Raw genomic sequence first — 14,520 nt, 5'->3', positions numbered from 1 at the left:
TTTTTTGACCTTTGACCTTGATAAAATTTTTTCCATACACGGAAATGATGGGGAACATTCATATTCTATGTTCAATTGTATTTTAAACAATTTTACTGATTTTTAGCTTGATGGAAATTTATGTAACTTCGAATATCTAACTTGACCGCATTATTATGTTAGAAGGTGGCTGTTTGAAGAAACAATCGATGAAGATTTTTCCACAAACACAAAACCAATAATTTTTCACCAAGTTAAAAAATCTCGATAGTGTATTAATTTTTTCTCATGTCTCACAATTCTAATCGTGAGTTGAACTGTAATTTAATTTCAATCATTATTCAACAGGTAATTTCTTGTTATGATATTGAGACTCTAGGAATTGCTCGGTTTTCAGTTTTCCCCTTTTTCGAATGTATTTACTTTAATGACTAAGTTATTCACTGGACGCCAAGTGTGACATAAGTGAGGGAGTCCTAGATTCTCAGGAATCTGAGTCTGAATACATCAGGTCAAAATTTAAGTTGAGATACCCCGCAAGAGACATTTTAAGGACACTATCCTAATCAATAATATTCAACTGTCTAAACTGTCAGAATATTACCAATGAATATATGCACTATACAAACAAACCAAGCTTCTTATAAACATTGTAAAGCTGTTGCAGGGAAACAAACAAACAGCGATAATACCCTCTTATTAATGAATGATTGTTTTATTAAAACCTTATTCAACTTATATTTTTGGATATTGAGTGCTTATTTTATGTACCTAAATAGATTCACAACTGCTTATACATTTGGTTAAATTTGAGTAAGACACAATTTTGAAGATTTAATTTAATTTTTTTCCTGATGATACCTCCCAACAAAAGAGAATTATTACAAGGATTATAGATCCTTAAATTTTTTGTCTTTTCTCGAAAGTCCAAATAAAAATTTTCATTATATGTTGACTTGAACTCCAGACAAAAGAAAATTATTATTAATCTCAAGAGCCACTAGAAATAAATAGAAGTTTTTAATAACATATTGCAGGAACGAAACTGCGAATTTGTAATAAATTATAGATTATAGATCCTTAAATTTTTTGTCTTTTCTCGAAAGTACAAATAAAAATTTTCATTATATGTTGACTTGAACTCCAGACAAAAGAAAATTATTATTAATCTCAAGAGCCACTAGAAATAAATAGAAGTTTTTAATAACATATTGCAGGAACGAAACTGCGAATTTGTTTGTAATAAATTAACTTTTCATTGTATTACTCACTACACACCGCATACCCAAGTTATTGAACTTGTACCTGAAATTGCCATTCTTATCTGATAGTTCTGCTAATGTGATTTGTTCCATTAAATTACCTTTGTTACATAGCCATAAGAGCTATTCTCGCTCATGTTTTATTACTAACATTTTTCTTATTGAATATATGCGTTGAAAGGCTCCATGACTTATATATTATAGCAATTTGTTATGAGATTTACAATAATTTGTCGATGCGTTTTTTGTTGAACATTTTAACACCTACTGAAAATAGCCCAAAGATAAATTTAAAGAATAATCTTCAGCAGTTAGTTGATAAATCTTTTCGAATATATGAACCCGATGAAAAACAAGCCGTTAAAATTTATTAACGCCGTAAACAAAATCAATAGATATGATTAACTGATCCATGTTAATTTGTATTTTTATAAAGGAACATCACATTGTCGAAGAGTTATGAATAATCTATCGATATTGGTGCATCAATTATTTCTTTTGTGAAATTGATGAAAATTTCTAGTACGGTTAAAATTTAATTTCAAAATAATTATTTTCAACTTATAATCACTTCGATATCTCCTTAATAGTGGTAGTTGATTTAGTAATTTAGATGCAAGGTTGCCAAGTGAGGTATAGTATACAAAACTTTGAAGAAGAAAAAAAATGTTACGATACAAATAGGATACGAACTAATCGTAAACCTTAGGTCGCTATAATTACTTTTTTCAAATCACAGTAACTTTATCTAGTCATATAGGTAAAAAATAGAGACAAATCTTGGATTGGTATATAATAAGCTGGCATTTTCAAACTGATATCAGATATAAATCATATGAATATAATATAGTAATATACAATAAACCGTTTTTGATATAGGTGTCAATTCATCTCAAAAATATATTGTTATAAGCAATTTTTGTTTTTTTTTTATAATTAATATCTTAATTGATATATTTAATATTATTATTCCTCCATTTTGTATATATTTCTTTAATGACCTATTTGTGTAATAAAAAAAAACACAATCGACCATAAATTCATAATATTAAGTTTCAGGAAAATGAACCTAATGTGTTAATAAGTACGAAGCTTTGATTGTAGTATCTGTTTATCCTTTTCTTGAATATGATAGTTATCTGATAGTTGGATAGATATATCAGCCAAACTTATTATCACTGATCTTTTTTGTGCCATAGGTTTCATATACCATTCAGTGTAAATACGCAAATTGTCAATATTAATGTCCTGAGTGCATGTCAAATTGTCGATAATTTAATTTTCTCGAGTGCGCGAATGCGCACGAGAGGAAATTATGAGACAATTTGACATGCACGAGAGGGCATTTTGGCAGACTATTTCCTGAGAAAAATTTAATTTAAAATAAACAATAATTGTTCCTTTTCTTAAAATATAAAATTAAAACCAAATGATGTTTATTAATCCTAGACGAAAATTTGGCACTAGTGCAAATTATCGATAATTTGCACTAGTGCAGTATTATCGCTGAAATTTGATCGTTGCTAGGTAAACATAAAATATTACAGCTTTTTGGTTGGCTTAAATTTTTCGAAGGAAATAGTCAGTGTTAATATCATATTTTGATATATATATATATATATATATATATATATATATATATATATATATATATATATATATATATATATATATACAGTGCTTTTCAGATAAAAGTATCCACCTTTAATAACTTTTGTAATACTGGTATTTAGGAAAAATCCAAAAACACGTCAATTTATGTTGGAAGGGCAAGCATTATGGCTTATTTAAACTTACTGGAAAAGTATGTAATTCAACTGATGGAGAAATTTACCACAACAGGGTATGTTTGCAATAAAGTGCATAAGCGAGAGGGACTCGTAAATAACGAAGCAATCCAAGTGGCACTTTTAGGGCAAGTCAGCTTAGAGGCTCAACAACCCCATAAATTCAAGTACCACCCATACAAAGTTAAGTTGGTGCACGACTTGAATGAAGATGATTTTGATCGTCGTCTAGAGTTTTGCGAATCAATGACGCAAATTATCAATAACAATCCACAATTGTTAAACAATATTTGTTTTTCTGATGAATGCTCATGGTCATTAAATGGCTTAGTAAGTAGGCATAATTGTAGATATTGGGCTGAAAGTGATCCACATATTATGCGTGAATTCCATACACAACATCCCCAAAAGTTAAACGTTTGGTGTGGTATCCTAGGTGACCACATTGTCGGACCTTCCTTCATCAACGGAAATTTGAATGGTGAATCATATCTTGAGTTACCCACGTATTACAACAATAATAGAAAATGATGATAACCTTTCCGAAGATTTACTGGTATTTCAACAAGACGGAGCTCCCCCACACTATGCTATGCCTGTCCGACAATTTTTAAACGAAACATTCCCCGCTCGTTGGATAGGTAGAAGGGGGCAGATGATGGAGTGGCCACCTAGGTCACCGGATTTAACACCCCTAGACTTTTTTTTATGGGGGTATTTAAAAACAAAAGTTTATGCTACCCAACCAGAATCTCTGGATGATTTAAGAGAGAGGATAGAAAATGAATGTCGACAATTAAATCCAGCCGTATTAAGCAATGTCAGAGAGGCATTTCAAAATAGATTATACCATTGTATGGAAGTGAATGGCACTCATTTTGAACACTTATTGTTACTTCATAATAAATAGCACAGTTAAAAAGATTAAAGAGTTTGAACTGTTGTACAACCCATTTTAGTACAGGCAAATAAGGTGAAAGTAAATAATAAGTAAAATTTGTGCTCTTAAAATAAAAATTGTTCATCTCATAAACTAACCACTTTAACCTACAAGTATTATACATTTTTGAAATCAGTTCAAAGAGGAGTATCCAAATTTTACATAAAAAATATGAAAAGTAATTTAAAAAAATAAAGGGGATACTGCTAGGGGTGATGGGGTGGCTTTTCCAGTAAGTTTAAATAAGCCATAATGCTTGCCCCTTCCAACATAAATTGACGTGTTTTTGGATTTTTTCTAAATACCAGTATTACAAAAGTTATTAAAGGTGGATACTTTTATCTGAAAAGCACTGTATATGAATTGTAAAGAAGTCTCTGCCAGCTATATTATGAGTGGTTTTTTATTGGGAACATCAAAATGGACTAACTTAGATATATTTTCTGAGCTTTCGAATACTTATGTATTTATCGTCTGGGAAATAATTAATTAATATGGTGATTTTTGATATTAATAAAGCTTGTGAAAATTTTTAAACTCATTGAATTCAAAATTCAATATTCAAATTGACGTTGATAGGAATATTTCTATTTGAATATGGTAAAGAACAAGATTTTAGTCTCTTGAGGCTGCGGAAGAAAATGTTTTGAACAAGTATTGCATGAAGAAATTCAGGAATGGAGGAGGATATCAAATTAATATACATAAAAACAACATAAAATATTTGATATCAATAATTTCGTTATTTAATACACACCTCATATATTTGATATATGGAAAATAAAATTGAATTTATATAATAACAGATATTCACACACAGAATTTAATCTCATTCTATATCACTTTTGGTTTTTGATCCCTCACATCTAGGACCCACAAATATCGATAGATTTTCTATTTGTTATGTATCTTATTCATTTATATATCAATGAACAATTTCTCAATCAGATACTTTTATTATTTCATTGAATATTCCAAATTACAAAAAATCACATACACTTTTTTTAATCATGTTCACCTAGTAACATTCACCGAACAAAAATTTGTATTTATACATTTATTGTACTCAGTTGCACTTCTACAATTTAGCCCAAAATCCATTCAATCCAACTAAACATAGTTTCTCTATCTTCGCTATTTCTTTATGAAATTTATCACCGTGTTAAATATTGACAGTGCCTAAATTTGTAGGGCCGATCTCGAGGTGCGTGTCAAGGAAATAGATTTTAAAACGCATGTTACAGCCTTGAGCTGTGTCTGCTGATAACAAAATATTAATCATGGTCTTGTTATGTAGGCTTTTGTAAGGTCCAAGAAGTTTTATGATCTAATCTTTAACTGGATGCAGGGCAGTTTCAACTCCTACTCTAACGAAGCGCCTGATTTACATTTTCTGATTTAAGAACTAAGTTCCACATACATAGCAAGACAAAATTAGGATCTATATTCCATAACACTAATTTCCTTAAAGCTATCATACTGCCAATATCTCAACATCTTTGGGTCCTAGACACAAAATGATTGTATATAAGTAACATACATTTAATAAAATATCGGTTTCTATTGCATTATGCTATAGATATTTAAGCGCTGCGTGTTCTTTGCCCCTATGGTATTTAAAACAATTTTATGTAGAAAAAAGAAAACAGTTCATACAAAATTGGGAAGAATTCAATCTTCAATCTTCAATCCTCGGTATTTATGAATAATATAAATAGAATTGGAGCCAAAGTAAACGAAATATTTGCAAACACGGATTATTTGCGACCTTTAACCTTGAATATTTTGAAATGAAACATGAGAAATTATCTTAACATCTCTCATCTGATGTGGAACCCCAATATGACTGGACTAAACTTTTTGTAAAATATATTTTTCCTCTATATTTCAAGTGATTAAGATAGTGAATAAAATACTTTTCGAAAATTGGATCTTATTTGGAATGTTCCAATGATAACTTGATTTTGTTACAGGAGAAGCAACTTCCCCCACAGACACTTTTGAAACCAATTCCCTACTACATTCAACAAAACCAGTTCGTAGAAAGAGAATGGATCGTACGGTTAATAATAATGGTCCCATCTCTACTCCATTATCTGCATCTACAGATTTTGTACTACACAATAATAATCAACTCAAGAACGAAAGACTGAGCCCCGGTACACCAGACACGTCAAGTAGATCCAGATCTGTCACGCCTAGCTCTGCCTCACACCCTGATACACCCCCTGCCCAGGAAAATCCTTTATTAGGTGGAAGGAATTACAGCGATTTCATGAGAAGTTTGGCAGCGAAATATAATAATGCAAACCCAAACGAGTGAGTAAAATTTTTACCCTTTTTTGATCTTTCTTAGACTGAATTGCAATTAGAAGATTTGAATCTTAAGAATTTGAGGTGGTCGCGTGAAAAATATTGAATAAATTGTTTTCACTACCACTTTACGATTACACTGTCTGACGAACGTTTCGATAACAAATTTATCGTATTTTCTATCTCTTGGAGGTAAACTGTGTACCTTTAGGAGAAATAGTAGTTAGTTATGTATTACAAACATTGTTGTTCAATAGAAAGAATAAATATGCAAAAATTATTTCCACCAAGTACCATATTAATATTATATATCAATGGTAGACTAATTTCACTACTTTAGATCCTTTCCTATAAATATATCTCTGTAAGGTTTATTCACTAACAATTAAATCAAAACACGTTTCAAGTTAATTTTTTAAATACATGATATTTTGATAGCATGGGATTAAGTTGTTGAGTAAATGCCGCAAAATTACTAATTTTATGTAATTGAAAAAAGCACTATCATTGGATTACTTTCAATTAGCATTATCTGCATCTCAATAATCTGAGTATTTTCTCCCTTTTCAGTTATTTCAACGCAGCAAGGAATGGTTTTCCTCCACCCATAGATCAAAGGTTTAAGCCGGTATTCTCAAACCTACTTCCAATTAATTCACAAAATAAAGAAAATGATGCTAACAATAAAAGGTCAGATTTCCCAGTGATGAACCCTTTCAGCAGCGTTACTGGTGCCGCTATGTTTCCGCCCTTAATTGACATGTCGACAACACAAACATTATTAGCAATGGTAAGAACCGCCAAAGAAGCTGAAATACAGGTGAGTACTGCTAGCCGTACATATTGCGCTAGAAAAATAATAGATGATGTATTTTAATATGTCATTTTAGAGTTTCAAGTTTTATATTTTTTTATACATAAATTTGGTGATTCATTTATTCATATTCAATCTGAATACTGTATATGATTTTCTTCCAAATACGTGCTTCAGATCTGGTCACTTGATACAGGTAAAAAGTTCTCTAATCTCTGCCTACCACTTTTAGCGATGGATTCAAGGAGCTAGCTTACATAATTTCCCTTAGTTCCGTTTGATTAGTGTTCTCTAGCTTTCTGATTACTTTCGTATCTCTCATTTCCCCAGATTGTACTGCAAGTTGTACTTTTAAAATTGAAAAATTCCTTGATATCTGTTATAGTGGCAACAACAAAGGGCATATAGTTACTGCAACAACAGAAAAGTCACTCAGAATTAATCAACGAAATTATACGAAATACGCGAGATTTTTCAAACTCGACGACCTAGTTTGAGCAAGAAAATTCATCCTCAAAAACCTCAAGCTACGATAATTAGTAACTATACTCTGAAATCATAAAGACTGATAATAATACCACATACTATCGAGTTTTCTCGATATGATAAAGAAATAGAAACCAATCAAGTGTTGTTATTGATACATTTGGATCAGGTTTCTTGGAAATTATATATTATATTAAATACAGAAAAATACAAGTTACATCTATTTTAATGTACATCCAATTTCATTAGAACAAATAGAGGATTGATAATTAATCAATTCCAATGCAAAGCAAAATAAAAATGGTCAACTTTTGCAACTGGTCACGTTACAGTGTTTTTGTATCAATAAAATTTTCAAAAATAAATTTTCGAAATTTAAATATATAATGTTTTTTGAAATATTTTGATAACTCTTAAATAAGAGTTGATATGGAAGCTTCCATTACTAAGTGTGCTAGAAATTATTTGTTTATATGATTGTATCAATCAATCAATATTAATAAATTTCCTCTTTTTTTCTTGTTTATAAATAGTTTTTAGTTGATAATTTCAATATTATATAAATCACCCAGAAAATTTATTAAAACCTTATTTAGTTTGAAAAAAAATGTATTTGATATTCAATGATCTAAAAAAATCAATTTAGAGCTGAGAATTTAACTACACTAAAAATTATTAATTCTTAATAGAGCAATTTGAACAATTTATATAATTCGGTTTATTTTTTCTCAATCATATGCAGAACTTGATTTATACAAAATAGTATCTTTTAATTGCACAAATAATGTAAAACTTAGTTTGTTAGTCTTAGTAGACAGAAAAAAACTATTGTATTATTTGGAATTAATATTTGAATGGGTGGGCCAGAGTTGTAATAACAGACCTTATGTTAATCGATATATTCAATATTAAACAACTGTATACTAAGAATTTATAATTCTTACAAAAAGTATGACAAAAACGCACATAGCACCAAAAAACCTCAAGATTGTAAGAGCTTTCATTATTATACTGTTTTGATATCGTTTGTTGCTAAAGGTAGGTCAAGATCTGATAAAAGATTCTTGCTTTGAGATTCGATTGTACGAATCAAGCTCACCTTTGGCTTTGATTATTTCTCCCTTCACCTGCTATTTAACCATTTCTTTTTTGTCTTTGGTCTGTTCAATCAATTTCACTTTCTTCGTTTCAGGTTGTTTTTTGCTGGTTCAATATGAGGTCTTTCTTATGTTATAGCTTAGACCATGTTCAGGAAATTATTATTATCTCATGCTACGAACAATCTCACAAAATGGGTCCTTAGGCCGGCCCTGTCCAGCTACAATGGAATTTTAAAATTAGGCGAATTCGCGCGGCGTCTTTAAATTTTTTTTTAAATAGCGTTGATAGCACCGTTGATATATTCTTCTAGAACTTTTTATTATAGGGAGTGGGTTATTTACAGTGTTTTTCTAAATAATTTCTATTATTTTTTCGTTTCGTTTTGTTCTAAAACTTTGTAAAATTTCATTTGTGGTATATAAATAAGTTTATATAGCGTAGTAGGTTAGTTTTAAATAAATAGTCGTAGTGAGTAGAACGAATCAGTGAAAATAATCGGAGAAATTATTTATAGTGATTTTGATAAGTAAATTATTTTAAGTGTAAAGTGAGTTGTATAGTGTATAAATAAATTAATAACGTAAGAGAAAGTGTTTATGAATGCACCTCATGAATAGAAAGAGTGTAAATAAATACGAAAAACGATACACTAATATTTTTTAGGTCAAATTTTCGGTTTACGGCATATTATGATCTCAGTAGTTGAGAAGTTTAGACATTTATTGGAAGTAATTTCATTACATATTCTCATTCTCAAATATACCATATACAATTATTCCTTATGTGGCACCTAAAAAATACTAAATTTAGAAGAATTTTCAATTTCCTTTTTTTAGGGTTTATTGAAAAATGTGAAACGTCCAGACTCATCGTCCCCACTTGATCTCTCCGCCGCTGCCCCACCCCCGAAAAGGCCGCGATTAAAAATTTCTCAAGGAAGTAGTCCAACAGGTGCTGGTGGTGCTACACCAACAATTCCAAAAAGGTCAGAAAGTGAAAGTCCCAAGTTACATGAAGACATATCAAACTGGTCCGTTGAAGATGTGTGCAGCTTTATATCCGGAATTGATATTTGTTCAGAATATACACAGGTGAGTTTGAATTCACAAATACACTGAAAATGACACAAGAACTGGAAAAAATGTTACATTTCAAAATCTAACATTCAGCTTATTTTGAGGTATATATAATGTTCACTTAGCAATTCATTTGAAAATATTTTTGGATAAAGAAATCGAATGGATTTGTAACTGTAATAGTTTTAAATATAGTGAAGTAATACAAGTCCAAACTTCATTTTACTACCAAACTGGCTTAAAAATTATTGCCTGATTAAAAGAGAATGATAAAAGTGGGTCAAATTGGTTATTTATATGAATATTTTTCATATACTATGCAACAAATTTGATATTACTATAAGTTTCCAGAATGTAAATAGATAAAAACAGTTTTCAACGATATTTGAGAGGTTCTTTCATATTTATCTATCAATACTCATAATTTTGATATAGAGGAATATATTCAAATCCGATCCTGCTCTGGCTAGTAATGATTCTCCAGTACTGAAGAAGTCGCTTCTCAAAAGGCTGGTGGTCACGTTCCGGGTCTTTCGTTTTTACCACCGTGTCACGTACAAGAGTTTACGCGAGAACACATCTGTACCATTGTACCAGCGTGAAACATCTATAAATGACTTTTATTTCAATGAAGATCTCTTTGAATTATTGGAGTATCCCGATCACTCGTGACCGCTATTGTATCGGATCTAATCGCTTTGGTCGGTATAAGAATATCGAATCGTATTTCGTTCTTTCAAACATGCAATGACATCACAAAATATTCGATTATATGGAAAATAATTTGTATAGATCGATGTACCGCAGGGATTATTGAGGATATTGAAGACATTTTTGTGCTGCTCGCACGTTTTAATGGAGGGTAAATAGTTATTTATTATACAAGAGGAAAAAGAGGAAAAAGTACTAGATTTTAGCTTGAGATTGGATAAACAAAAAACCGAAAGCTAAAATCTATATTATTACAATATTTAAGTCAGAAAATTAACGATTTGAAATACTAATTAGTAGGCTATGTTGTACTTATAGCAACAATTAGACCTCTGTTTATAAAGAAACTTTTGAAATAATCAAATAGCCGTACTAGGAACTAGTTGTTTACCAAGATGGGGATTGGAAATAGAACAATGAAAGACTTAAAAGCTGCTAAGTTTTTGTGACGTACGCTAAATTTTCAGATTTGATGGATGAATTGTTCTAATTATTATTTCTGGGCTACTATTTTGATATTAAAAATTAATGATGGATTAAAGAGATAACCATTTAAGGTATTAGGAAACATATACTTTGAAAAACAATCGGTTTCAGAATCTCAAACTACTGCATGATAAATTCTCACCTATGAGCTTATCAGAGTACTGATAGATACAGAAAACGGGAACGATCATACAGAGTGAGTTTTATGTATGGAACGCCTCAATTATCTCGGAAACGGCTTGTACGATTTTCATAAATTTTTGTGTACAAAAGTTTTGTGATACAGCCGGTATTATGGTTGTATTTACATTATTGTCAGATGTTTCCCTTTTCCGGTAAAATAATAAACTTTGTTATTTCAAATAAATCACCCTGTATATTTTTCGCTTTCCGAAATTCTTAAAGAATACTTCTTATTTTTTATCCAATATCCTATACCTAAATGCCATAATTTCAGAGTTATAGCTATGGATATGATATGGATATGGTAATAGGCGTAGAAATCAACAAGAAACGTTTAATTAATATCTTTAATAATTTATATCCTATCCTAACCGAAATCCAATAACAAGATCTACTGTCAGTAAATTAGTAAAAAAGTTTTACTAGTCCAGTAAAAAATTCATCCAAATCAGGGCGCAGAAAATCTACATCAACTGAAAACAAATCTTCAGATGTTTGTGTCCTGTTACAAGACGATCCACACTTGACAAATATCCAGGTAACTTGGTATTTCGCGAACATCCGTAATAAATGTTTAATGTGATAATAAATTCCATCCATATGAAGTAACGTTGGTTCAAGATGACGTCAGATGACGATTTTGATTTGGTTTGCAGACATAATGATGGAAAAATGTTACAATCAAAATTATTCAAATTTTTTAAGTAATGTTATGTTATGCGATGAGGCCACTTTTTGTATTATTCGAAACGTAAATCGCCATAATTGTAGATACTGGCTATGTAACAATTCTCGTTGGATACGTGAATCCCACAAAAAATATCCCGAAATACTGAATGTATGGGTTAGAATAATAGGTGACAAAATAATTGGTCCCTTTTTATTGAGGGTAACTTAAATGGTCCAGCGTATTTATATTTATTGGAAAATAGTATTATACCTGAGTTGGCTTCGATATTTCCCAGTCCAAGTATATATTTTCAATTATATTTGAAAAGAATAATTATTAGGAATTTTCAAACATTAAGAATAACCCAAACAACAATATTTGGCTACAACAAGATGGTGCTCCACCTCACTATGCGTGTGTGGGGGGCAATACCTAAATGATGTGTTTTCCAGAAGATTTATTGGAAGGCGTGGTTTTATCGAATGGCTCCGCGAACACCCGACATGAATCCCTTAGTATATTTCCTGTGGGGTCACATCGTTTATGAAACAAAACCTGCCAATATTCGGGAATTAGAAGAAAGGATTACCACAGAGATAAGAAGAATTGAGCAGTCAGGGATGTTGTAAGCTGCAAAGTTTTAATTAATCTACTTAACAAATGTGAATCTACTTCTAACATGATACAAACATTTAAAGATTTGTCTTCAGTTGTAGATTCCCTGCGTCATTATTTAGATAAATATTTCACTGCACCAGTTTCGTTAAACTATTTACTAACTTACTGACAATAGACCTTGTTAAGATATTTGTATTAGCACATAAATTATCAAGGAATAATCAAATAGAACAAGTTTATTCAGTCGTAGCTATCTAAATGTATAATATTTATTGTACCTTTAGTGGAGATTCTGTAAATGAAGCTATAACTCCAAAATTATGGCATTCAGGTATAAAGAATATTATATGAAAAATAATCAGTATTCCTTAAGGATTTCTAAAAACACAAAATATTTGAAATAACTAAGTTCATTATTTTTCTGAAAAAAGGAGATGTGACAATAATACCTGCCGTATTACAAGACCCTTGCGCACAAAAATTTATAAAAAATAGTACAAGCCGTTTCCTAGATAATTGAGGCGTTTCATAAAACTCACTCTGTATAAAAATGAATAGATGGACGGGAAGAATATAAGTATTGGGGTGGATAAATTAGTACATATATAGTAAGAAGCTAGTTCTATACACAATAAAAATAACGTAGTAACATATACAAATTATCAGAAACCTTATTAAAAATAAAAACATTAGTTGAAAAGGTTAGAAACTTTAAGCAGTAATTATTGCATGTTGAGTAAATTCGAGACAGTAGAACAAAAATATATTAATTTATAATTACTTAGCTAGGATTGCTGTATTTTATTTGGTGAAAAACTCTTTTCTACAAGTACAGTCCCAATTACATTTTCTGATTGATGAAATTCAGTCTCTAAAGATGAAAAGTTTATTATTGAAGTGCGCATCAGATAGTATAATAATGAGTGTTGATAAATATTTAGTTAGCATTGTATACAGTCATATCTTATCAAGTTAACAAGGAAAACTATTTAAATAGTTTTGATCCGATTGAAAGTAATATCAAAAATGGTAACAATAAAAGTGGAAATTCAATATTAAAAACTAGATATGTGAATTAAGAGGCACTATAGATATCAAAATGAAAAAAAAATATTTGAGAAAATCATTCCAAGAACAGTAATTTGGCTGACAAGAGATTAAAGTACTCTCCACGCATGGAAAAATAAATAATCTATTTTTATATTATTCTCAATTTTTCTAATACAATGTTCTAACTACTATTTCAATGCATATATATCAAATGATACTCTAGATATTATATATGAGGGAAATACGCGGTTCAAAGCGGAATGGAAGAAACGCAACGAATATTCTTGACCTTTTTCGAAAATATATCATTCCACTTTAATAAAACTGAATTAAATACCATGGAACCGGCTAAACCTGATTTTAACTGTGTTTATACATTTTGCATCTTATTTATGTTTATCGAGTTTCTACTGCATGAGAAAATAATTATTTCAAAATAGCTCATTTTTAATTAGATCAACTGTTACTTCCCCATTCTTAGCATACAAATTACAAGCCTACAACATGGAACTGAGATGCGTAATTCCATCTTATGGTTTACAACATCCGTTTTTTTACAAACTGTGGGAAGATGGTCAACTAGATCCGTGTGAACTGTGGCAATAATTCTGAATTAAATATTGAGCCCGTTAACGGCAAAACCAAATAAATAAAATAGTTGTGGTTGACTTCTCTTCGCTTTGGTTACATGAAAAACCTGATACTGAAGTGATTAAAAAAAATTACTTTTACATAGTATAAACAACAGGAAATCAAGTTAAGAGGAAGAAAATTACATTGACAATTGTGAATAGGATTTATATTCTTCAATGCTCTTATTTTATTTTTAAATAATTTGTTATTATATTTTATGAAATATTTTCTACGTATTTAGTAAAAGTGAACTGCTTACTCTGTTTTAATCACAATTATTGGAACACCATACTACATAGGTAAAAAATTATTATTATGAACGAATTGTGAAATAAATATTATTTAGAATAATTGATGAATAACAAGCAAAAGCAAACTTCTGTATCGATAAAAATTGAGCATCACATATTA

General features: G+C 30.2%; 1 protein-coding gene across 4 annotated transcripts in view; it reads left to right on the top strand.

Moving 5' to 3' along the window:
* LOC130448804 (lethal(3)malignant brain tumor-like protein 3) overlaps positions 1–14,520 on the top strand; it is a 338,247-nt gene that overhangs the window by 253,174 nt on the left and 70,553 nt on the right. For all 4 annotated transcript variants that reach the window (XM_056786329.1, XM_056786330.1, XM_056786331.1 and 1 more), the window contains 3 exons: positions 5,942–6,287; positions 6,852–7,101; positions 9,519–9,773. In XM_056786329.1, the coding sequence (XP_056642307.1) occupies positions 5,942–6,287; positions 6,852–7,101; positions 9,519–9,773 (851 nt within the window). The remainder of the gene's footprint in view (positions 1–5,941; positions 6,288–6,851; positions 7,102–9,518; positions 9,774–14,520) is intronic.

The sequence above is a fragment of the Diorhabda sublineata genome, chromosome 9 (genome assembly GCF_026230105.1).
Source record: "Diorhabda sublineata isolate icDioSubl1.1 chromosome 9, icDioSubl1.1, whole genome shotgun sequence".
NCBI lineage: Eukaryota > Metazoa > Arthropoda > Insecta > Coleoptera > Chrysomelidae > Diorhabda > Diorhabda sublineata.
The sequence above is the reverse complement of the archived record's forward strand: the minus strand, read 5'-3'. Positions and strand labels throughout refer to the sequence as shown.